This window comes from Suricata suricatta, chromosome 5, assembly GCF_006229205.1.
Source record: "Suricata suricatta isolate VVHF042 chromosome 5, meerkat_22Aug2017_6uvM2_HiC, whole genome shotgun sequence".
NCBI lineage: Eukaryota > Metazoa > Chordata > Mammalia > Carnivora > Herpestidae > Suricata > Suricata suricatta.
The window spans coordinates 65658985-65686769 of NC_043704.1; the positions used below are offsets into that span (position 1 = coordinate 65658985).

Here is a 27785-nt window from a genome sequence, read left to right on the forward strand (position 1 = left end):
TTGCATTTCTCTAAAAAGTAGTGATGTTAGGCATCTTTTCTTGTACTTGCTGGCCATCCGTATCTCTTTAGAGAAATGTTTATTCAAACCCTTTGTCCATTTTTTATTGGGCTGTCTTTACTGTTGAGTTGTACTTGTTCCTTATATATTCTAAATATGTCCTTTATAATACATATGATTTGTAAAAATTTTCTCCCATTCTGTGGGTTTTTAACTTTTTTTAAGCCCAAATTTTTTTTAACTTTTTTTTAATGCTTTTTATTTATTTTTGAGAGACAGAGAGACAGTGCGAGCAGGGGAGGGTCAGCGAGAGAGGGAGACACAGAATCTGAAGCAGGCTCCAGGCTCTGAGCTGTCAGCACAGAGCCCAAAGCGGGACTCAAACCACCAACCGTGAGGTCATGACCTAAGCCAAAGCCAGACGCTTAACTGACTGAGCCACCCAGGTGCCCCTAAGCACAAAATTTTTAATTTTGATGAATTTCACTGTATCTCTTTTTTCACTGTATCATAGCTAAGAAACCACTGCTTAATTGAAGGTCACAAAGATTTCCTTCTAAGAGTTTTACAGTTGTGGCTCTTGCAGTTAGGTCTTTGATCGATTTTGAGTTAAATTTTGTAATATGGTGTGAGGTAGCAGTCCAACCTCACTTTTTTGTGTATGGATATTCAGTTCTAAGCTCTAAAAAGACTATACTTTCCCCCAATAAACTGGAACCCCTGTCATATACCAAATGACCATAAATGTACAGGTTTCCTTCTGGACTCTCAATTCTATTTGATCTATAGGGCTATACTTGTGTCACTATGTCATTTATTTATTTACCATGATTGAAGTATAACTAAAAAAACTGTAAGACATGAAAAGTGTACAACATAGTGATCTGATGTGCATATACATTGTGAAAGGATTCCCACCATCTAGTTAATTAATGTCTACATTATCGCACATTTTTCTTTTTTCCTTTGGTGAGAGCATATAAGTTCCACTCCCTTTGCCAATTTCAATTAAATAATTCAGTGTTATCAACTATAGTTGCCATATTTTACATTAGATCCTTAGACCTTACTCATTTTACAGCTTCTGTACCCTTTACAACCTTTCCTCATTTCCCCTCACTTCCCAGCCCTTGGCAAATACTTTCTAGGCTTTGCCTTTTTTCCTTCTTTTGTTGGATTTTACATATAATTGATATCATGCAGTATTTGTCTTTCTCTGTCAGGCTTATCTCAGTTGGGGTAATGCCCTCAATGTCCATCCATGTTCTAAAATGGCAGATTTCCTTCTTTCTTATGGCCAAATACTATTTCATTGTATATTTACTTGTCCTGATAATTACAGTTACATAATAAATTTCTAAAATGGGAAGTGCAATTCCTCCATTTCATTCTTTTTAAAGACTGTTTTGACCTTCATTCTTTATGTCTTGAATAAAATTTTATACTTGGAAATAAGTCTCCTCCTCCCCCTAAAAAGGGAACTATTATTTTGATTAAGCAAACTATTGAATATAAGGAAAACAGTCATTCTTGGCTGATACATATTCACAGGCATCAAAAGACCTTTTTTTCTAGGTGAATCTCAACCAAAGTAGTATGCTCAACAAAGGAGTATAAAAATAGAAAGGGATGGCAGGGGTGTGTTTGTGTTGCGGGTGGTATCAGAATGTATTCAGTAAAAAAAAAGAAACCACTTTATTTTTGTAATTTTAAAAATAGCACACTCCCTGGGGCACCTTGGTGGCTCAGTTGGTTAAGTCTCCAAGTTCAACTTGGGTCATGATCTTATGGTTTGTGGGTTCAAACCCCACAGTGGGCTCTGTGCTGACAGCTCAGAGGCTGGAGCCTGCTTCAGATTCTGTGTCTCCCTCTCTCTGTACCCTCCCCTGCTCAGTGTCTCTCTCAAAAATAAACATCAAAAAAAAAAAAAAAAAACCTTAACAAATAGCACACCACTTATGAGATATGTAAACATCTTATTCACAGCATCCGACTCTTGCTTCCTTTGCAAATCACTGACACTATAGTTCTTTGTAACACAATCAACAAAGATATTCTTCATGTTTTCCTTGTACCATATGTGTCAATAAAACATAGCCCTGTGCTTTATAATATAGCATTCAGTATGCTTTTATAAACTATAAACCCTCTCTGTGATTCCAGAGGTTTTTTTGTATTTTTTTTCACAGCTCAACTGTGAAGAATCACTGGTCTCAGAACTTTTAACCTTTGCTTTAAAAAGGAAACAGATGGGCGCCTGGGTGGCTCAGTCAGTTAAGTGCCCAACTTCGGCTCAGGTGATGATCTCACGGTTCATGGGTTCGAGCCCCAAGTTGGGCTCTGTGCTGGCAGCCCATAGCCTGGAGTCTGCTTCAGAGTCCGTGTGTTCCTTTCTCTCCGCCCCTTCCCTGATCACACAGTCTCTCTTTGTCTCTCAAAAATAAATAAATGAGCGAGCTGTCAGCACAGAGCCCGACGCGAGGCTGGAACCCATGAATCATGACCTGAGCCAAAGCTGGATGCTCAACCGGTGCCCCTAAAAAAATTTTTTTTTTACATAAATAGAAAGGAAACAGAGAGTTCTCAGTAAAAGCATCAGTCTTGAAATCAGGGTCTCGATTATGAATACTGTTAACTTGACAAATTTCTGTTCCTGTCCCATCTCTCACCTGCCCCTTTACAGACTTTAGAGATTACCCCAGATAAAAATAATGCAAATGTGCTGAAGAACGTGCAGCTATTAAGTAAAGGGTACTATACCCAATAAGAATAATTCTATGAATGGTCTTTTGACTCAGACCCTACAATATGACGATCAGTAAATTAGTTTTGAGGTGACAATGTCATGAAACTTCATTTGTGTGAAAATATCTCTTTAAGTAAAACATATACTGGCAACTTATTAAATGATCTTACATTGGTTGTTTTGGAGAAAGTAAAAGATTTCAAATGGATGCCATTATTCTCAAGTCAAAAGATAAACCAGATCACACTGCCAGGAAACCACTTTCTATGCCTGGGCACACATGCCCATAGTGTACAGAGATATAACCAAGTACGATTAAGTTACTGTACAGCCTATAAAGTTTCATAGAAGTAAGTTAAAACTGATGTTTTTCTTTGGTCTATAGAAAACATTATTTAATGTAAAAAGGCAGATGAGCAATTATATTAAAATAATTACTTTAATGCCTCCTTTATTCATTCATTCACTTACTTCAAAAAATGTTTATCTCATATTGTATGTGTAATACCTATACTGCAGGCAGTTACTACAAAGTGTAACCATAGTGACCTACACTAGTTTAGGGGTATTTACCATAGGGCTCCAGGATGAGCTTTGAAAGCTCAAGAATCACCTGATATTGTACGTAAAATTCTGGTATGTATCCATTTTTCTGGAGGAGAGTCCATTGCTATAAACAGATTTTCAAAGTAGTCCATGATCCAAAAGTTTTAATAGTTCCTGCTCTGGTCAGTAACAAACATGGAAGAATTTAAACAATAAAAAATGAATTAAGCAATCAAATACTCTGTTTATATATTACATATAATATATATATATTACAAGTAAAAGTGTATACCACAATGTATAATAGGGTGTACTTACATGTTCTGGAAAGTGGAAAAAAAAGACAATTAAATTTAATATATTGTCCCTGCAGTCTGTGAACAACAAAAGAGCTCTACTGCGTAAGAAATTTCACCAGGTAACATAGGATTAAACTCCAAATGCATGTTAGTAAAGACACATCATGGATCCATTAAATCTTAGGAAAGTATTTTTTATACTTCTTAAACTCTGATTTAATTAATATCTTAAAGCTCTGTCTGAGACACTATTCGACAGTGAGAGTGTTAGGCCAGGAAAGGAGAGTGTACACATACAGGTGTTGAACAAGCCATAATATGGGGACAGGATAAATGAAAATCTAAAATGTTTGCTAAACAAAGATGGTGAAAGTTAAGGTTGAACTACACTTGAAAGCAAAGAAATCCACCATTATAACTTTGATTCCTTTAAATGAAACACAACTAGACCTAGTCCAAAGACATCTCAAGCTGATATGCTATATTCATCACAATAAAATTTAGGGGATTTTTCCTTTAGTTTGTGGTCACATTTTTTAACAGTAATATATGATAAATATCACTCAAGTGGTTCTGGATATCAAGTTGAAATTAAGGATCATATTTTCCCCCCAGAGCTATAAACAGAGGACACCAATTTAGCTAAAGATGAATCAGAAAGAAATTTTTCTATCACCCAACCTCTCGAGGATATGGTGGGGGTAATCATCGTAATCATCATCATCATCATCATCATCATCATCATTCTAGGATTAATGTAAGGGTTAAATGTAGTAATGTGTGTAAAGTGTTTTAGTTCAGTGTCTGGTGCAGAGTAAAGTCTTAACGAGTGTCAGCTTTTGTGATTAGCAGCAGTTTCCCAATTTTTGAAAATGAAGATTTTCAGGAACCAAGTAATCACTGATCTCTTTGTCTAAACTATATTACAGCCATCAGTCAAATTGGAAGACCAGGAAAACAACTATTTAGACAAACATTTGTAACAAAATGGGTTCTCTTAACTGTTTTTGTGTACTGACAAAAGATTCCAGCACAATTGAAAACATCTGTTTTCCTAGTTTCTGTGACTGCATAAAAATAACAACTGTTTCAAAAAATCAACATCACAGAACAATAAAAAGTGAAAAACTGCTCCTTTCCCTCTTCCCTTAATCCCACTCTCCACTGCTAAATCCTTTTCCTTCCAAATCTTTCTCTACTTATAGGTGTAAGAAATGAGGTCCACCTACTGGGCTGTAATCACCTAATCAAAAGATTATTTGGATCTTACTGTTTCCTATTTTCAAATTTCTCAAATAAAACTTCTACTAGAGGAAAGATTTTATTAGCTCTTACCTATGGAAGAGCTACGCAGATATCTAAACTGAGTAATTATTGCTAAGAGAAATTAAACAATTTAGTAAAGTTCTATTAGAAGATAAATTAACTGCCTTATAATAATTTTATTACTGCAAATAATTTAAGTATCTATATGTTTAATGTCATGTTTTTCTAAAAGAAATATATCCAAATTTAAAGGCTAGATACTAAAACTATGAGAGCCCACTGAAATTCTATCAAAAAACAGGACTTTTCAATTCTGCTCTGAAACTCTTCCATTAGAAAGCAATAGTCAAATTATTACTAAGCATAAGCAAATATTTATGTAATAAAGCATATCTTTAAGAACTTTAATTCATTTAAAACTAGAAATTCTACACAATAATTGGTTTCTTTCCAACTTTCAGTTTTTTGATATATTTTTTTTTAATGTTTATTTAGTTTGAGAGAGATGTGGTGGCGGAGAAGAGAGAGAGAATGAATCTGAAGCAGGCTGTCAGCGCAGAGCCTGACATGGGGCCTGTTCTTAAAATCCATGAAATCATGACCTGTGCGGAAATCACGAGTTGGATGCTTAACGACTCAGCTATCCAGGGGCCTCTTGTGATATTTTAATTCAGAAACAGAGCTCTGCACTGAAGTTCACCTTTCCTTACTTGAAATTTGTATTTCAGAATTTGGAAGAGGAAAAGAAACTATTAGTAAAATTTACAGCATTCCCAGGTCCAGAGCTTCATAGATTGCTTCAACTTCAATCCATTTGGGGAGTATGGGGTAAATTTGTCATTTATATAATGTAACAATCAAATCTTTGAAAAGCCAAATATATCAGGTAATTTATTTTCAAGGTAATAATATATCATACTGCCTTCATTATGTTATTCTTTTCAAAATCAATTACGTAATTCAGAGTACGATAATACAATAGAACCTATGCATTTTTAAAAATAACTAAGTCAAAATATACTTTTGTGAGAAATGAAATGAATTGAATTTATTTAGTAAAAAGAAGTCTATAAAACAGATGGCATTTCTGTTTAAACATATATATGCCCAGAAAAGGATATAAAAATATTTACAGAAGTTATTTTTCATGATGTGCCAGAACTGTGTGGCTGCTTTTGTTATTTTCTTTGTATTTGTGTGTGTGTGTTTTCTCAGTCTCCTGAACTGAGCATAGGAAAAAAAGCATAATTATAAAACAAGTAATAGGCATTAATAAAAAACTACCTTCTCCAACTCTTCAGGAGACTTGAGTTTCTAGAGTTTCTAAAGAACTCCACTGCTATGACTGACGGCAGAGGTGTCAAAGGACAATGCTATGTCATGGGACCTATGTCTGTGAGGTTTTCCCCAAATATGTTATTTGTCACCAGATATCTGAAACCACATCAAATATTTCTTTCTTTCTTTTTTAATGTTTATTTATTTTTGAGAGAGAAAAACAGCATGCAAGCAGGGGAGGGGTAGAGAGGGAGACACAGAATCTGAAGCACCAGGCTCTGAGCTGTCAGCACAGAGTCCAACGCAGGGCTTGAACTCATGAACCGTGAAATCATGACCTGAGGATGTCGGCTGCTGAATGCCCCCCACATCAGGTATTTCTTGAGGTTATCTTAAGCAGTATGTTAAGGAAGAATTTGAGGAAGGGGGGGGAATCTTATGTTAGCAGTCTCTGACAGAATTTCTCTTTTTACAAATATTTTGAAGATCCAAACATTTCTGGATATTTAAGTTAATTGGCATAATGAATTGCTGATCTAACAGTCCTATGTATAAAACCAACCTCAGAAAGTGTTCTTCAGGCTTAGAAATTATTTTTCAAGACTTTCAATTCCATTCTCCTTTATTCTTTTAACTTACTTGAGTAAGATAGCATACTTGGATTTATTCTAAATATTTTACAAAAGTCTCCTTATTAGAAGGTACGGAGAGAGGAGATCTCTCTGTCCCCTTCACCACTTGCATGGGTGCTTTCTCTCTCAAAAATAAACAAATATTTAAAAAAAGAGATGAAGTTAGCACAGTTTATAAAACAGGGTTACTCATGCTACAAATTACTGGTGTGAACATCTGAGCCAATAAAAGTTAATAAACAATATATACCACAATCACAACTTTTCTTATTAACTCCTAGATAATTCCAAATTCATGAATGAACAGTGGTCTTGCAGCTTAATTCAACTTAAATCTTTATTGGAAACTATTTTGATGCCATTGAATAATAAAACATAACAATAAAGAAAGTTCCTATTCAGTAAGTTTATAAAACAGTGAGGCAAGTCTACCATATATAAAATATATGAAGTTTGCTGTATGATTGTTCACTTTTTGCATAAACTCAAATGCTGAGAGAAGAGTATCATTTTTACTGGGTGTCAGCCTACCTAAAGATACTCAGAGCAATCATGACATTTTAAAGGGAGAAAACAGAAAAGAATAGATTTTTATAGATTCCCTAATTCCCATAAGGACTCATTACTATATTATCTCAAAAAAACTGAGAATGGAATTAGGCACCTATAAGATCACTTTCATGGAAAATTCAAATCTATTCTTGAAGCCCTGATTAGCAATACTGACAGTATCTGTTTAAATTGTAAAATGTGTTTAATAACATTTAACTTTAAAGGCTAACCTACACAACTTCTTTTCTGATTTACAACTTAGATCAGGAAAACTATAAAAGTTACATCAGAATTAGCTACAAATTTTTATGTCAATGAAACATCACAGATACTCAGTATATAGAAAACAAATATACAAGATCAACAGGATTTTAGAGCTATACTAAACACATACACAAAACCTATACATTGCTTATTAACCTCCAAGCAATGAGATTTAGTACATACTACTCACACATACCACCACATGTCTATTAATCTCAATGTAATATATAACTTCAAGTCACCAAATGGGTAGCAAACTAGTACAAGGCAGTTATGCTTAAAACTGTAAAAGGGATCAAGAAGCTGGATATTCCAAAGTGCCCTGGGATCCTAATTCCTTTATCTCAAATCACCTTAAAAACATCTACAGACAGTGATCGTGGAAATACAATAAGGTCGTGACTAGGTTCCTTACATATAAATGCAAATGACAAGATAACACATATTTTAGAGTTGGTCCACTACAAATTGATTAACTTACAACTTAAATAAGCCCTATATGAAAATAAAGTCTTAAACCATCAATAACAAAGTGACAGTTTCTACTAAAGTCTATTAAAAAAGTACAAACCAATACCAGGTGAAAAATGAATTAAAAGGACCATAATGGTGGTGGTAAGAAAAGCTCTGGATATAAAAGTTTATAAGATACAATGGCAAGCATGAGACAGGGACTTATTACAGATGGTCACCTAGCTTCAGGACTAATTTCATTTGTATCATATATGGACAGAAATTACTGACAAACAGAATAAATCATCACAAGATTCTAAACTATAAAGAAAAATAACATAATTTGAATAAGCTAAAAATAAATGACAAACAGAATAGCAATATGCCCAGAGAATTATAATATGGTGAGCTCAAGTACATCAAGTCTGGAGATAAAGAAATGCTGAATGGTTGCACTATAGTAGGGGTCATACTAAGGCCCAATCTCTTGTTTTTGTGGTCTATAAACTAAGAATTGATTTTACAAATAATCATTATGATGATGATACAGATACATTTTGATGACAGGGAATACTAACTTTGAACCCTAATAAAGAGAAATGGTTTAGCCCTCCGTCAAAAGAACTCCATTCCTCCCATGAGTAGACTTGTATTACAAAAAAAAAAAATTGTACTCAATATATTTTGAAGTTCCTCAATGAAAAATTTGAAGAAATTTGTTTTCTCTTGTTGCCTATCTCCATGACATCCCTGATTTGTGTTTCAGCCCATAAAGCCTAAAATATTTTATCTAGCCCTCCAAAGAAAAAGTTTGCCAAAGGCTGTATTGGTACAGCAATTTGAATAATGGGGAACGGGCCTTTTTGAAACAAAAAAAGACCAAACTATTTGAACTCAGATCTGAATGTAATGTGAGAATCAGAAAGGAAGCAGATCTGCTGAACAAAGGTTAAAGTTTAATTTGAAACTGAAAGATGGTTACCCAGAAAGACTGCATATACTACAGAGGTCTCAGGTGTAAATCATAAAAAATATAGATAAGATTCTTGACCACACAGTGGTCTCTTCAACCATACTTGCAAAATCACCTTATCTAAAGTAACATATTTTTAGAAAATGAAGTACAAGGATTTTTTAGTAACTTCATCATAGTTCTGTGTACAAGTGATAAAAGCTACTGAGGAGTTACAGCTCAGCAAATAAAAACTAAAGTCAAACTATCTAGGTATAAAGCAGATTGAATTCCAAAGTAGTGATTTGATACTGGACGTATTTAAGGAAATACTGGAAATCCATCTGTCAGGAATGTAACTAAGATGGTTCTTTCATTGATTAGAGGATTGAACTCTGGGGAGATTTTCAATTTTCAATTTTTAAGAAAAATTCACTGCAGTTCAAAAACTCTGATTCAAACTTCTCACCTTGATTATTTCCACCAATTGATCCACACCACTGTCCCCTGGAAATATTGGTTGTCCTAGCAACAGCTCAGCCAACACACAGCCTGCAGACCATACGTCTGTAGAAAAGAGAAGCCAAGAGTTAGTTACCAATGCTTGTAGATGCACTGAAAACTATTTGTATACATTTTCTAATTTTACACTGATCACAGAATAAGTATCACATGCAAAAAGTGCACAATCCAAAACCAAGAGAAAAAAGTCCTTAAACCATCCCTAAAGTGTTAAATTTACCAAAGAGGAAACAAAGCAGGGAAGAAAATTCCAACAAAGGGTAAAAGTCTATTTAATTATCAAATATCAGATGTTCAAATCTTCAACAACCAAGGCAGGGGAGTACAGCCCCCAAATATAAGGCATGCTTATTTACATATCATACTTCTAAAATAAGTCAAAATGACACAACCTAGGTACATTAGCAGTGCTTACAGAAGAGCCGCAAACAAGCGTTCAATCTCTTGTGCACAGGGTTTTAGGCCAATACATACTTGGATAAAAAATTTTAAGTGTTAAATGGTTGGCTTCTGTGTTGTAATACAATTGACAGGAAAATGTGCTTAAATATATAATCATTTTTAAATATAAAGATAGATGAATTTTATTTTACAAATCAAAAAACAGAAAAGGAAGAAAAACTTCCAAATTTATTCTATGAGATCAATATTACCCTGATGCCAAAACCATATTAAAAAAAATCCAATAAAAAAGAGACCTGCAGGCCAATAACTCTGATGAACATGGATGCAAAAATTCTCAATAAAATCCTACAAACTGAACCCAACAATACATTAAAAAAAATAATTCAACACAATCAAGTGGGATCTATTCCTGGGTTCCAAGGGTAGTTCAATATTCACAAATCACACCACATTAATAAAACAAAAAATAAGAACCATATGGTTATTTAAGCATCTCACAAATTACAACACCCATTCATGATAAAAACCCTCAACAAAGCAGGTTTAGAGGAACATACCTCAGCATCATAAAGGCCATATATGAAAAACCCATAGCTAAGATCATCCTACATATGGAAAAATAGAGCTTTCCCTCTATGGTCAGAAATAAGACAGGATGACTACTCTCACCACTGTTATCTAATATAATACTGAAAGTCCTGGCCTCAGCAATCAGACAAAAAAAGAAATAAAAGGCACCTAAATTGGCAAGGAAGAAGTAAAACTTTCAGCATTTGCAGATGACATGATACTCTATAGAAAACCCAAGAGATTCCACTAAAGAAATGGCTAGAACTGATATAGGAATTCAGTAAACTCACAGGATACAAAATCAACACATCCAGAAATCTGTTGCACTTCTATATATCAATAATGAAACAGCAGAAAAAGAAATTAAGGAAATAATTCCATTCAAAATTGCTCCAAAATCATAAGATACCTAGAAATAAACCTAACCAAAGAGGTAAAAAGACCTGTACTTTGAAAACTATTAGACACTGAGGAAAAAAAAAGATATGGAAAGACTTTCCATGCTCATGGATCAGAAGAACAAATACCACTGTACTGTCTATACTACCCAAAGCAATCTACACATTTAATGCAATCCCTATCAAACTACCACGAGCATTTTTTGCGGAGCTAGAACAAATAATCCTAAAATATGTATGGAACCACAAAAGAGCTCAAATAGCCAAAGCAACCTTGAAAATGAAAAGCAAAGCTGGGAGCATCACAATTTTTGGCTTCAAGTTATATTACAAAGCTTTAGTGATCAAAACAGTATGGTACTGGCACAAAAACAGACACATATCAACAAAACAGACCAGAAAATCCAGGAAACAATCTGCAACTAATATGGTCAATCTTCAATAAAGCAGGAAAGAACATGCAATGGGAAAAAGATAGTCTTGTCAACAAATGGTGTTGGGAAAACTGGACAGCAACATGCAAAATAATGAAACTGACTTTCTTACACCAAATACAAAAATAAATTCAAAATGGATTAAAGATCTAAAAATAAGACCTAAAACCACAAAAATCCTAGAGAAAAACATAGACAATAACCTCTCTGACATTTGCCATAGCAAATTCTTTCTAGATATGTCTCCTGAGGCAAAGGAAACAAAAAGCAAAAATCAACTATTGGGAATTCATCAAAATAAGAAGCTTCTGTACAGCGAAGGAAACAATCAACAACTCTAAAAGGCAGCCTACAGCATAGGAGATGATATTCGCAAATGACATATCTGATAAAGGATTAGTATTCAAGATCTATAAAAAACTTATCAAACTCAACACACCAAAAATGAGCAGAAGACATGAACAGACATTTTTCCACAGAAGACAGATGGCGAACGGTAACATGAAAAGATGCTCAACACCACTCATCATCAGGGAAATAAAACTCAAATCTACAATGAGATCTCTCACCTCATAGTTGTCAGAATGGTTAAATCAACAACACAAGAAACAACAGATGTTGGCAAGGATGTGGAGAGAGGGGAACCCTACTGCCCTATTGGTAGGAATTCAAACTGGTGCAGCCATTCTGTAAAACAGTATGGAGGTTCCTTAAAAAGTTAAATATAGAACTACCCTATGATCCAGCAATTACACTACTAGGTATTTATCTAAAGAATACAAAAATACTAGTTCAAAGGGAGACACGCATCCCAAAGTTTATAGCAGTATTATCAACAATAGCCAAATTATGGAAACAGCCCAAGTGACCACTGACATTTAATGAATGGATAAAGATGATATGGTATATATGTGATAGATATTACTCAGCCATAAAAAAGAGTGAAATCTTGCCATCTGCAACAACATGGATGGAGCTAGAGTGTTATGCTAAGTGAACTTAAAGTCTGAGTAAAGAGAAATACCATATGATTTCACTCATATGTGTAATTTAAGAAACAAAACAAATGGGCAAAGGGAAAAAATATATATAGAGAGGCAAGCCTAGAAGCAGACCCTTAATTATAGAGAACAAAGTGATGGTTACCAGAAAGGAGGTGGGTAGGAGGATGGGTTAAGTAGATGATGGGGATTAAGGAATGCACTTCCTGTGATGAGCACTGGATGTAATACCAAAGAGTGGAATCATACTGTGCACCTGAAACTAATATTACACTGTAGGTTAACTAACTGGAATTTAAATAAAGGCTTTTAAAAAAAGACAGGAAAAAAAAAAGGGAAATCCTTGAAGAGGTCAAGGTTAAGATTAGAGATATATTCATTAATTGTTAATATGTAAATCCTGATATTATTATGGCATATCCAGGTGGTAATTTGGGTAAGAAGCTGACTATTTATAGTATCTGGTATGAGGATGCTTTATTTAAGTGTGCATTGCTTATTTTAGCCAACTAGAAGTTTTCTGGACTTAGTTTTTCAATAAATGAATTTTTCATGTGTTAAAAAAACAAAAGAAAGAAAAGTACCAGTGAAAGGAGGTTAGGCTAAAGAGCTGCATGATAGCAAAGGAAAACAAGAGATGTGAGAATGCATATCAAGGTATACGAAAGCAAGCAGAGTTGGAAACCAAGCAGGATGAGTGAGGAGAGAAAATGAAATATGGGAACTGCAGTTGAGGAAAGAAAAGAAATGAAGGTGGGGTAAGTCCAAATTTGGATAGGAATGTGAGATATGAGCCTGCCAGTTAATTATTTTGTTATAAAATTAAAATACATTAAGGTAAGGAAATAAGACAAAATAATTCACTTTTACCTCAATCCTGAGAGCAAACTTTTAAAATAATTTAGTAAGTTTTAATAATTTATTACTAAATTTAATTAACAAATTAAAAAATAATTTAAAGTATACAATCCTGGCTTACCCAAGATAGTCCTGGTTTAGACATACTGTCCTGGGATATTTACTAATAGCATTCCCTTTCCCTCTTAAAAGTACTACCAAATAAGAAATTACATGGTTACTCTATTTATTTCTACCATTATTAAGACTTCCTGCAAGGAAAAGCTAATTTTTAGTTTCTGGACACCTAAGATTCCTGGGATTTGTATGAACCAACAATCAAGTGCTTTAGGAGATGAACATAAATCATTGCTGGGCTTTCTCATCTACTAGCAGGAAAGAAGAATGGTCAATGACATGGGAACAAAGAATAGTTCCAAAGGTATGATATGGTTAGATGCACTACGAAAAGGGATTAGAAATCGCTGCTCCAGTGACTAACTTTTTACTGACCTAGTAAAATAAGGAGAAAAAATTTATTTAAGAAATTCAACTTGATTTTGTCCAGTTCTAAGCAATAATAACCAAGACACCTATTTTGCAAACACCAAAAGAGCCCTCCTTGACAGATTCCTTGTCCTGAAGAAGCCATTTGTTCTCTGCCATGTCTTAGCAAGACAAAACAATCAGAGCCATCAAACTTAGTCCTGCTTATATCTAAACATGACAATACTCTACCTAGAACCAGCTATTCTTTCATTTCAAATATCACTGTTAAAAATGTTTTTTTTTAAAATTTTTAACATTTATTTATTTTTGAGAGACAGAGGGAGACAGAACACGTGTGGGAGAGGGACAGAGAGAGAGGGAGACACAGTGTTAAAAATATTTCTAAAATATATCTGCATTAGTATACTACTAAATACTTTTGTTTTTGTTGGCTTATAAATCTCCGAGTCATGAGAAGAAATATCCAAGCCTAAAAAGGGAGGTCATCTGATTCTTGATTTTGTCTCAAGTCATGATCTCACAGTTCAGGAGTTCGAGCCGTGTGTCAGCAGAACCTGTGTGGGATCCTCTCTTTATGCTCCTCCCTAGCTTGTGCTCTCTCTCTCTCTCTCTCACAGAATAAATAAACTTAAAAAAAAGGGGGAGGTCAAATCTAGGTTTATTATGGTTCAAAAGACCTCAGCTGAGGTGAGTCCTAAGTCTAGAAAGTCAGATTCTGGCTTTAGCCATACAACAGAGGCTACTGAAAAGCAGGTATGCATACTATCCAGAGAGGTGATTCCTAAGAGAGAAAATAGGCTAAAAGGCTCTTTTCTGGCAAGATGATTTCAAAAAACTGCTAGGCACATGGACCTTTATAAAAGTAATGCACTCTTAAGCAGGTCACAAGTTTATAACATGCCTTAATGAGTCAGATGATATGGTCATGACTTTTTAAAAAGAAGCAAACTGGCATTTATTTTAGGTGACCCTGGTACAATTCATCCCAATATCTGGTATGCAAATGATCAGTATCATATATTTGGATAAAATATAAAGAAGCTGGAAAATCCAATGACATTTCCAAAGATAAAGGGCTTAAATTTGCTCTACTGGAGAGTCTAATTGACAAATACCACAAATGAATACCATCTGACATTTCTACAGTACTTTCACTAACATTTTATTTAAGCCTCACAATCACTCAGAAAGGTAGGCAAAACTGTTAGCAATCTCCACTTCAAAGCTTAGCTAAGTCATAACAAACCTGGAACTCAAATCAGGTTCTACTCCAATCAAAATACCCTTTCTGCTGTTTCTCATCTGCCCCTTAAAATACTCAGTTATGATGAAACTTTCAGTACTTCCTGCCACCACACCATTATATTCTCTGTCTTCCAGTGCAACAAGTCGTAAAGTATGGTCTGAAGAGTCCTGGGCTTCCTAGACCTTTTCAGAGGTCCTGAAGGGCAAAGCTATTTTCCATAAAAATACAAAAATGTTATCTACTTTTTTCACTGTGTTGACATTGGTACTGGTGGTGCAAATGGTGGGTAAAGAAACGGTGGGTAAAGCGGTGGGCCTCTTGGCACAAATCAAATTGCTCTTTGGCATTTTGTCTTTTGGCAAAATAAAAACGGTAATATGTTTCTCTCTAGAGGTGTGTGTTCATCAGAGAATTTCCACTTGTATTTTTGTTATTTTTACTATTTAAAAAATTTTTTGTAAATTTTAGAGAGAGCACACATGTGAGCAGGAGAGAGAGGGAGAGAGAGAGGAAGAGAGAGAGAGAGAGAGGAAGAGAGAGAGAGAGAGGGAAAGGGAGAGGGAGGGAGAGGGAGGGAGGAAGGGAGAAGGAGAGAAAATGAATCTAAAGTAGGCTCCATGCTCAATGCAGAGCCCGAAGCAGGGTTCTATCCTATGTCCCTGGGATCATGACCTGAGCTGACATCAAGAGTTTGATGATGCTCAACTGAATGAGCCACCCAGACACCCCTCCCACTTGAATTGAAAGACAAAAACTGCTCACATCTGGCTTTTCTTAATTTTCTGTAACCATGGTTGGTTTTGTTGGTAGATGCATGCTCTTGTTTGTTTTTGGACTAAGTAATTCTCTTCAGAGACAGTATATAACAATCTCTTCAGTGACAGTATATAACAATAAAATAACTTTGACCTCTACCTGCACACCTAGCCTAAAGTTGCTTGTCCTTTCTTAGTGTCACTATTCATGTCCAGCTGACAGTATTCTATGTTCATTCCTATTAGTGGGCTAAAATAGGGTAAAGAGGTCATTGAAGACTGAAGAAAACTGTCCTTATTCAATTTGTGCCATCACTAAAGATATTTTGTGAAGACTTCTATAGAATCAGGATCAGAATCATTAGCCAAACTAATGAAAGAATCAAAATTATACTTTGTGACCTGACTTAAAATTAAATAATCTACTGGGACAGCATAGCAGGAATGTCAACATAGTATTTCAGAGGAATTACAATTTTTAAAAAGAAAAGATATACAGGATCAATTTGAAATTTTAGGTTAAAAACAAATGTAATCATAATGGAAACAGGCACTCATAAAGAATAGCTTTATTATTCTAAAAATCATAGAAAGTGTAAAATAAAATAGTAAATATATCTTAAATTTTAAATGCTGCAATTTAAAATATTTTGCATTTTCCACATTCATCTTTAAGAAGAAACAGACTTTAGGTCATTCTTATTTTTACATTTAAGTTAAAGTATAGCTTAGTAATACTAAATTACTAAAAACAAGATGCAAGTAATAATTATAAGCCATTATATTCATATTCAGTACTTACCTATACTAGAGGTATAATCAGTAGCTCCAAAGATCAACTCTGGTGCCCTATAGTACCGAGAACAGATATACGAAACATTGGGTTCTCCTCGGACCAGCTGCTTTGCACTAATAAAAAAATAAATAAAAAGAAGAAATTTTTAAAACTAAGTCTAAACTTTAAGAGAAGTTAAATTTCTATCATTCATAACACTGACCATTTATCTAAGATTCACACAATTCATTCACACAACATATAAAAAGGAAAATCTAAACTGTAGTTATCTGACAAAAGAAACAGCTTTAACATAATAGTATTTAAAAAGTAACAGTGGCTTTTAAAGAATGCATTTGTCAACTCTCACCTAAGGAAAAATAGTCATAAAATGATAAGTGCTGAATTTCTTGTAATCCTCTTTTCCTTAAATACTACTTGTAAAATACAAAGAAAGAAGGGCAGAAAAAGAAGTACCTCCACCCACTGAAAAGCACAATAACAGATTATAATGTAAGAATGAATACTTCTTACCTCATATTTTTTTTAATAGAAATTGATCACTCTCTTTTAATATGACTTCTGCCCCAGAGTGAATATTCCAAGGCTTACAGATTCCAATCTACTTTATTTTTCCACTATGTCCGTCACGTTATTATTGTCTAAACAATCATTATCCAATAAAAAAGACAGGCCCTCCACTTTTGGACATAATTCACAGCCTCTGAATTCTAACTCTCCTGTCTTAAGTTTAGTTACATGCTCTCTAATCCAACTTTCCTTCCAAAATATTTTGTGGCATGTATTTTAAACATTAAATTAAAATTAGTTTCTTCTGAGATGTCTCTCAAGATCTTTTGAAGATACACTGAAATAAACTCCTGTAGAAGCTAACTATTTTGGCATATGATGATAGCAAAGACAGAGGCAATAAATACAAAAAACAAAATCAAAATACTAAGAACGTAAGTAACAAGGAAAGGGAAAACTTTGAGGTAACAGTATAGGAAATCAGAGTAGACACAAATGAAAATAGTCATAAAGTCCTAAAGGTTTCAAAGTCTGGATTTTCTTTTCTTCCATTTATTTCTGGTCAATAATAACTCTTAGCTTAACCTGTTCTCCCTTCATTACAACATTTGAATGTGGGAGGCAGTATTTTTAAACATTCTCCCCCAGTACTGATACACAGCAATAATTTTATAAATTAATAATATCCATCCTTGTTTTTAGGCTGCATGAAAATTAAGATACCTTTCAGTTTTAACTGATAAAAACCTTTTAAAATAAATAACATAAAGGATTTTTAAGACAAGACAGATACCAATTATATAGTCAGAAAATTCATTATAAGATAAAGAAGGTAATGTTAGAAACCCTGCAGCTTGTAGATTTCCTCAATATTTGATGAAGCTACCTTCTCTCTCTTCAGGTGAGGCTCCTGTTACTTCCCGCCCTCTCAAGAATAAGGGGATCCAGTAAAGTGACTGCAAATAGTTCTGAGAAAGTCCAACTAGCCCTTCACTTACTTCTAGGCCTTACTTCATCCAGCAAAAAATTACTGAAAGAGAATAATACTGTTTTTTCAAGTTACCACCAACCTGGCACTAAGCATCTAAAGTGTATAAAAAATTCTACTTGCCCCAAACCAACTATTAAAAACAAAATAGGCAGCTTTGTTATTTATCAGAACTATTAAAAATGATCTATTACCACACAAGTGAAATTCCTATTCCAAATACATTAGAACAAAATAATTTCTATGTCCCAACAAAAAGGTCCAGAGCAACAGTGTTCTGACACTGGTGAGAACAGAAACTCCACTGAACTTGATGTTCCACATTCTGTTTACAGTTCATACTAGTCAGTCACTGTCAGTGCAGAAGACACCCTATGACAGTAATACTCAACTGATCTCCACAGTCTGTTCTACAGATAATAAGCAATAGTGCTTTGTTTCCAGCATCATAAAACAGTTTTGATATCCTTCAGCCTTTCTGATAGTTGAGGGAACAGTTATAGTCTGCAAAATGAGCTGAATCCTGCAATAGGTATCTGAAATCAGTGAACTGTAAAAGGGGATGGAATAAAGGAGCACACCCTTGTGAGACTGAGAATGAACTCCTGACAGATCAGATGTGCTTGTTTGTTAAAGACACTCTTGAGAGACAGATTGTGGAAAATATATCTCATATTAAACCTAAAAATTTAAAGGTTGATACAAAAGTATTAGAAAGAGGTTGGAATAGAGATATTAGGAGGTATGGGTCAATATCTATGAAGAGCTAAAAAGTAAGAATATGTGAGGATAAAAAAATGGAGAGAATTCAAGTATGTTGCAATGTCTTAGGGATTGAGAGAAGAGAGACTAATCTAGGGAAGAAAGTTAACTAAATTATATGAATATATAAACTTAGTTTCAAGTTGAAAGGTATATCAAAGGTACAAGATACAGAACATTATGAAGATAAAAAGGATGAAGTTTTATTACACAATATAGTATTACTAAGGAATTACTGTAAGAAAGCAGAGTGCACAAAAATTTGCAGAAAAGGAGATTAAGAGACTCATTTACAGAGGAAAAGGAAGAAACCACTGCTACTAAGGTTAACACTGAAGTGAAAAAAATGCAGTAATGGAGGATATTTTTTTAAAAAATTATTCTTATTGAGAAAGGAATATAAACACATAATAAAAAATTCAAATGATACAAAAGTACCACCAACGAAAAAGCAACTACACTATACTCCCAGTTTCCCTTGCTAGGGGCAACCAATGATACAGTTTTATGATATATCATTCCAGAAATAAATAATCATATATCTGTATACATGTGGCTATACTATGTGTGCTTTTAAAACACAAAACGGAACATACTATGTATAGTCTTGACCTTGCTCTTTTAATTTAATATTTCTTAGACATCATTCCTTTTAAATTCACAGACAACTACCTCATTCTCTTTTACAGTTGCTTGTATTACATTTTATGTGTATATACTTTATCTGGTAATTTTCCCACTGACATTTATAAACAATGTGTAATAAAAATCCCTGTATATACACTATTTTAAAGTATTGCTAAAGGAATAATTCCTAGGAATTAAATTGCTGGATAAAAGCCGATACACATTTATAACAGAATTTACCAAAGCTATTCTCACAAGAACCTATACTAGTTTATACTCGCTGAATAAAGACTATGGTATTGTTAGACTGACACTGTGAAAGGCATATATTTCTAAAAGAGCATACGGGGTGGGAGGGTAAGGTAGGGGAGGAATGAAATAAAGGAGAAGAAAAGAGAGCTAGCTTACCTTCCAAAGTCACATAGTTTTAAGACAGCTGTATCAGGATCCAACAAGAGGTTCTGTGGTTTAATATCCCGATGACATATTCCAAAGGAATGGATATAGGCTAAACTTCGGAACAGCTGATACATATACAACTGGAATAAACAGTAAAAATTATTTGAAGACTTCCTATCCCAAACAAATCAGAATCCTTAAACAGTAAATAAAGTAACAGATTTTCAAAAGAGAACAGCACTCAATCTTCCTTTTAAGAGTTCATGCCATTTCTATATTAGCTAATTGCAGTTGTATTAACCATGTCATATTTGCACCATCTCTGAATAATTTAAAAAAGGAAATGTTACAATGTGCTTTGTAATTTTTCATTTTACAGACATCTTTCCTCAAGCCTGCTAAAATGGGCTTTTTAAAAAAGCAAAAAACAAAAAAACAGAAAAGCCAGAGAGGTATTCCAAATCAACGATGACAAGTAACAATGATTAGACCAGAAGCCAAGGCTTCTGTGTTTTGAAGTTCATCATTCTTTACAAGTATGTACAGTTTCATCTTTAGAATAACATTTTTCTGAGATGTCAGCCCTATAGGTTATTTATATAGGGGCCTGAGAAAACTCACATGTGAATTGATAAAATTTATAATCGATGATCTATCAAGACATCAGTGACTCTGTTAATAGCATAACACTCTTCCTGTAATATCCTTCAGAAATAAGTAGACTTTAAAAGGCCATTTAATGGGGTGCCTGGGTGGTTCAGTTGGTTAAGCATCTGACTTCAGCTCAGGTCATGATCTCACAGTTTGTGGCTTCAAGCCTCGCATCGGGCTCTGTGCTGACATCTCAGAGACGGAAGCCTCTTTGGATCTGGTGTCTCTCTCTCTCTCTCTCTCTCTCTCTCTCTCTGGATTTGGTGTCTCTCTCTCTCTCTCTCTCTCTCTCTGTCCCTCCCCACTTGTGCTCTCTCCCTCTCTCTCAAAAATAAAATAAAATTTAAAAATTTAAAAACAGATCCTAGCTGACTACTGACATCAAAGTAAAGAATATTTATTTCAATTGTTACAAAAAAAATACACTGAGAAACTGAGTCTGCATGGAAGAAAGACTCAGACTCTTAGCTAGGAAAGACAGGGACTTTATGAAGAAAGTCAATATATCTTAAATTTCTGTTTATCCCAAGGCTGGTGTTTAAATTTTTCTGACTACTCACCTTCTGACCTCTACGTCAAAGGTATACATCATGGAAAGAATTTTTGAAATGATTCAAATCAAGGACACCAGTATCTTGGTTAAAACAACAACATCAACAAAGACAGTCAAAGGTCAGATAAAGCACATCACTTTAGGAGGCTACTGGTAAGACTTAGTTTCTTGAAGTAAACCTGAGACCTACTTTCATCAAAAGGCACTGATGAAAACTACAGATGGACTTCAGTACATTCTTAATGTTAATAATGAACTAAAGCTGGAAGAATTTAAGCCATCTTTAACTTGAAGCATGGTATTGGGGTGCCTCGGTGGCTCAGTTGGTTAAGAGTCTGACTTCAGTTTAGGTCATGATCTTGTGGTTCATGAGTTCCAGTTCCGCATCGGCTCAGTGCTGACAGCTCAGAGCCTGCAGCCTACCTCAGATTCTGGGCCTCTCTAGCTCTCGGCCCCTCCCCCACTTGTACTCTGTCTCTTAAAAAAAATAAACATTAAAAATGTTTTTTAATGAAGCATGCTGTAAAACGTATAGGTAAGATCTTCGATCAGGTCAGCATTTGTCCCCAAAGTTAGAATTAAAGAATTTAGGTATCCATATAACTCTTTAAAAGTCTCCTATGTTTCTAACACAGTATTATTGTTCACAGAATCCATCTCCAAGTCCTAAAGCTTACTTTCAGAATTCTAGAAGTTTATTTAAAAAATTTTTTTAATGTATATGTATTTATTTTTTTTTTTGAGAGAGAGAGAAAGAGAGAGACAGAGTGCAAGCAGAGGAGGGGCAGAGAGATGGAAGTACAGAATCCGGCGCAGGCTCCAGGCTCTGAGCTGTCAGCACAGAGCCTGACACGGGGTCCAAACCCATGAAACAGGAGATCATGACCTGAGCCAAAGTCGGATACTTAACCAACTGAGCCACCCAGGAGCCCCTAAAAGTTTATTTACTACCATTAAGAAAATGCGTTCCAAGAAGAAATGGAGTTCACAGGCATTCATTTACTACAGGAGAGACTTTACTAACTCTGTGTCAGGGCACTAATGTCTATGTGAGCAATAATCAGTGGGGAAAAAAGGTTTTCTTGTCAAAAATGCTTAGAGCTTAAATGAGGTTGAGGTGTCTTTTTACTAAATTCATTCATTTGAAAGATCTACTCTGTATCCATTCTCCTCATTTTATCTTTTGAAAAGATAAAGAATGAAATATGCAATTTCGTATCTTTTTTGTTTCTTGACTCTGTAAAACTGTATTTATTTAAACAAATGGAGAGGCCTTCTTCACTATTAAGATAGCAATTAATTACAAGAAAAATAACTTATCATGTGCTAGGCTTTATTCTAAATGCTTTGCATATATTTTCATTTAACCTTTATCTATATAGGTACTACTATTTGTATTTTACATATAGAATAAATGAGGCACAGAGGTTAAACAATTTCTCCAAATCGGATACTAAATATTCTATACTGGCTTGGGTTAAGTATACTTCTTTAGTAATGATTTCCGTATTTTGTTACATTTTTATTCTATTAAATAAAAGTGTAAAAATGTAACCATTAAGTAGTTTGATCACTAAGTAAAAACCAGAATGACAAACATAGAAACTCAGGAGGTCGTCAGCACATTTTTAAATTCAATAGGGTTTCACCCTTTTGTTTATTGATTTCTTGCAATTACTCTGAGATGCCCATTTATTCTCATTTTTACAGGAGTGGTAACTGAAGCCCCATGAACAGTGTGAACAGTTATAATGTTATGAAATCTAACTCCAGTCCAATGTCCTTTCTTCCATGCTACTAAACCTGTTTAAAACAAACAACAGAATAACAATTTTATGATTCACAAAAATGTATCCAGTTTTCTGTGTACTCACACCTTGTCCTTAAACATGTCTTTTCAATTAAGAAAAAAATTCAAGTTCACAATGATGATTTTTCCTAGCATCTGTTTCAGACTTGGATTTTAAAGCTGACTCAGTTATAAATGATGCTTATCAGAAAGCAAATGTGCTCAAAAACTTAAATTGTATATTAACCACTGTCACCTACAAAGTGACCTGTACTATAAAACTGAAGAAAGGTTTGAAATAATAATACAATATAATATACTCAACTTCCTCAGAAGAAGTGAAAAAAAGTGGAAGTCATAAATTACAAAGGACTGTAGTTGCCATTTTGGTGACATGTACACTAAACAACCCTTTATTAGATGGTAAAATCTATGAAGACAAGAGTTCATGCATTTATCACTTTTACTTCTATCTTCCAATCCAATTATTTTTCATAAAAACAGTTTTTATCAAACTAGGTAGAAGGAATAAGTGAAGAAGATCAACTTCTCAATTTCAGACAATGTTTTTCTCTTATTTAGACTCTGAAACATAAGAATAGATTTTTGTTCTCAAAAACCAATGTCCAGGGTCAATGAATCAGACTCTGGAAGGTCTGTGGTTATATAAAGAACAACCATTTTTCCCCCCGCCCCCAAAAGGGGGAAAGGTAATGTTAGATCTTTCTTTGTTTGCCAACTTCAATATACATACACTATTATTTTCTTTTTTAAAATATAGGATGCCAGAGATCTCATCCCCATATATGCTGTCAAAAACATAGGAAGCATAAGGTTCTTCACTGCCACATTACTTGTTAATAGCAAAAACAGAAACAAACAACTGAAGAGAAAACAATACACCATTAATAGGTTACCAGCTGAATAAATTAGAATATAGCCATATAAGATACTAATGTGCAGCTATAAAAAGGTGAAATAGCTATATCTATCTATATTAATACAATGATCTCCAGAATATTTTTTAAATTTATTTTTTAATGTTTATTTTTGAGAGAGAGAGAGAGAGAGAAAGAGAAAGAGTGTGTGAGCGAGTATGAGTCGGGGAGGGGCAGAGAGCAAGGGAGACGCAGACTCCAAAGTAGGCTCCAGGATCTGAGCTGTCAGCACAGAGCCCAATATGGGGCTCTAACTCACGAAGCATGATACCATGGCCTGAGCTGAAGTTGGACACCTAACCAACTGAGCCACCTAGGAGCCCCTCCAAAATATGTTTTTAATTTAAAAAGTATGATAGAAGAAAATGTACATATTATATAACCATTTACATAAAAAGAAGCTCGGGGAATAAAATAATTTTATACATTTGCTTATTTAAAATATGGTAGGACCATAAATAATTTAAATATTTAACTCCAGGGGAAATAAGGAATAGGGTAGAAGAAACTGGGATAAAAGCTCAACTTATTTGACTATATCTATCTTGTTTTATAGATTTTTACTTTGGAACTATATAAATATTTTATATCAATTTTGACACAAAATTTAGAGCAACATTAATAAAAAAATTTTTTAATGCCATCTGTAATAAAAGTAAGATGAAATAAATAAAGCTTAATGAGACATAATCACACAGAGAGGAATTATTCAATGTTTCTCTAAAAAATAAATTTAGGGGCACCTGAGTGGTTCAGTCGGTTGAGTGTCTGACTTTGGCTCAGGTCATGATCTTGCTATTTGTGGGTTTGAGCCCCATGTCTGGCTCTGTGCTAACAGCTAGCTCAGAGCCTGGAGCCTGCTTCGGATTCTGTGTCTCCCTCTCTCTCTGACCCTACCCTGCTCATAAACATTAGAAAAAAATTAAAAAAAAAATTTAACTGTTTATTTCATTATACTTAATGAAATATACCATGGGAATAAAAAGAACTGCAAAGAGATCTTAAATTATTTTCAGTTGGTAATGGTAGTGTAGTATTGTTATTTTAAGAGTATTGTATACAGAGTATAGGACAGAACAAGTAATTATACTATCATTGAATGCTGGAGTTTTTAATGTAAGAGAAAGGAAATACAAATGTAGTTTGTTGCATTCCCCAATATTTAGTTAGAAATGTCAATATATATTAATCTTTGGAATAAAAAAGATACATGTTATCTTTGAAAAAATTATCCACATATTTTCTACTCTATCCACTAAAAACCCTAGAAAGAGTAACCAACCATGTAGCAATCAGCACTCCTAACCTCCACACTATGGTCTCTAATACCATTTCTCACTGAAAGAATCAGGTCTCCTGAAGGAAAGGCTGAGTCCAAGTCTGGGGAAGAAATGTTTAAGATGAATCTAGAACACTATCATGACAGAAAGTGAAGAAGCTATTAAAGATGTTTACAGTTCATGCAAGAAGTTTTAAAACAAACATACAACAACAAAAAAATACCTCATTGGTCACTTCTAGAGGATGCTAAGGGACCAATGCTATGGAACCAACTAATTATTGTAAATTTTGGTACATAAAGCGATATAATCAAATATATATCCTGTATTTTTTATATTAACTGTAGTATCTGAGGGTAACCAAATAGCTGACATGGAGAAGTTTCTATTTGCAGAGCTATTCCAGCTTATAAATTAAAAAGAAATAACATTAGAATATCAACATTTTGTAAGCCTTGATGAAGTAATGGATATAGGCAATAATCAATGCCTACAAGGATCACAAAAAGACAGACATTACATTCTGTCTTAGGAAAGCTCTCAACAATACATAAGTAGTCTTAAATTTAACAAAAATGTATCTTTTCACCAACTTGCAGAAAACATATTAAGACTACAGTAATCCAATAAGCAAAACCCAGACCAAGAAACTGCAGGTTAAAGGACCCAAATTTTTTTAACGACAAAGTTTAAGAGAGAGTCTATAAATTAAAAATAAGCATTAGACATAAATCAGCCAATTATATTGACCTTACTTAGATCCCAATTCTAACAAAGAAACTTAAAAATCTATGTATATGACATATTGGGAATAAAAATAGTAACTAGATATTTAATAATATTAATGATTTACTATTTGCATAGGTAAAGAAAATGGTATTGTAACTAAGTTTTTAAAAAGAAAGCCCCTATCATGTACACATATATGCTGAAATAGTTAAAGATGAAAATAATATCTGTGATTTGAAATAAAGGAAGTGGGGAATAAAGGGTGGTGTCGATTAAAAAAAGTAGCCATGAACTAGTCATTGTTGAAGCTGTATAATGGGTACGTGGGGTTCATTATTTCATTTCCTTTTTATTTCTATTTGAAAACTTCAATTTTTTTTGATTCATAAATTTGCCAGTGCTCCACATAATAATAAGAGTTACAAATAGGTAGAATGAAACCATCACCATTCTCAACTTGAGAAGTTGAAAGAGTACTCTAGATTTAGGGATTTCAAAGGAATATTCTATTATGCTGGTTATCTTAAATAGGACCTTGCTATTTTAAAATCAGAATAAAACACTGAAGTAAATTTGTAGTACAAAAACTGTGTCTTTTAGTTCCTACTGTTATCAACAGAACCACAACTTCAACCAACTTTAATAAGCCTAAATAAAATTAACTGGAGTCAGATTTTTGAATTCCTAGCACTGATTTCAACAGGAATCCTGGCTCCTTATCAAAATTATCTAGCTACCAAATTCCTTCTTTGGTAACCATTTTGTTTTACTATAAATTTTAAAACTGTACTTATTAAGCAAAATTCAATACTCAAAATATTTAGAGTCACTATTTTCTTTTCTAGAGTCATATCTATAAAGAATAAAATATAAAAAATTATATTTAGATATCTATACTTTGAAACTTAACTCCTAATTTTCACAAGGTCATAGCTAAAAAAATAATCATACTTCAATAATTTTTTTTAAAGATCTGAACCTAATAATAATAATGTTTCTAGTCAGCGATCACAACTTAAATCAGAATTATGCTGGATAAATTCCTCACCACTCTGTGACAAGTTCTCTCACGCAAGATGACATTAGGTGCTAACAATTAAGTAGTGTCCTAATATGCACACGCACACCTGTGCATATTTTAAAATTATAAAAAGATTAAACTTTAGCTAGTTACAATATATCAATAAATGGTGATATAATATTTAGTTTCATCATATATATTTGTTTTATAATATATTTATATGATATGCTTGCTCCTACTTTGGTCGACACAATAAAGGTATCAGAAATTAAATAGAACAGTGCTAAGCCTAGCAAAATTAAAATGCATGAATGTCTATGAAAACTTCACTTGTCAGAAAGATGACAAGATATCTTTAATGTCTGAGTCATGAAAGTTTAAAAGGTGAAGGTTTCACACTACAGAAGTATATAAGAATTTAATGAAGCTCTAGCAATACCTACAGCTTTCTCCCCTTGGCATTAGATGCAATAATATAGTTAAAACACACCCAGCACTTTCCTTGCTTCATAATAAGTACTTTTTAAAATGGAAAGTTGCTCCATTTTTACATACCTTGACATAGATCACAGGGAGCGTCTGTTTGGCTCGACTATAGTGTCTGGCAACTCTGTATACTGTTTCCGGAACATAGTCCAGCACCAGATTAAGATAGACTTCATCTTTCTGAAAGAGTTTATTAAAAACAAACGAACAGAAAAAACAAATTTAGAAACTAGTCTTTTAAAAATTCAAATTAGAATAAAATATATATTCACTCAGATTTTTTCCTACTTATTCAGACTTTTAAGAAAGACTCAGCATTCAGTTTTAATTACACAAAAGTAATTCAGAATATAACTATAACAGTAAAAGCAAGTCTACTGTACCTTTTTACTAATATTTCATGGAAAAAAACATAGCCATTTCAATATTGTTAAGATTTGTACTTATATTTAAACTATTATTTTGGTTATAAGATTTTAGAGATCTCACCTCTTGCAAAGTTTCATCTTTTCTTTTTTTTTTAATGTCTATTTATTTATATTTGAGAGAGCGAGCAAGCAGGGGATGGGCAGATAAAGAGGAGACGGAGC

General features: G+C 33.8%; 1 protein-coding gene across 3 annotated transcripts in view; it reads right to left on the reverse strand.

The window, feature by feature from the left end:
• Positions 1 to 27785, reverse strand: part of GSK3B (glycogen synthase kinase 3 beta) — a 210366-nt gene that overhangs the window by 52617 nt on the left and 129964 nt on the right. For all 3 annotated transcript variants that reach the window (XM_029939394.1, XM_029939392.1, XM_029939393.1), the window contains exons 4-7: positions 27265 to 27375; positions 19758 to 19888; positions 16469 to 16575; positions 9458 to 9555 (exon numbers count right to left, since the gene is read on the reverse strand). In XM_029939394.1, the coding sequence (XP_029795254.1) occupies positions 9458 to 9555; positions 16469 to 16575; positions 19758 to 19888; positions 27265 to 27375 (447 nt within the window). The remainder of the gene's footprint in view (positions 1 to 9457; positions 9556 to 16468; positions 16576 to 19757; positions 19889 to 27264; positions 27376 to 27785) is intronic.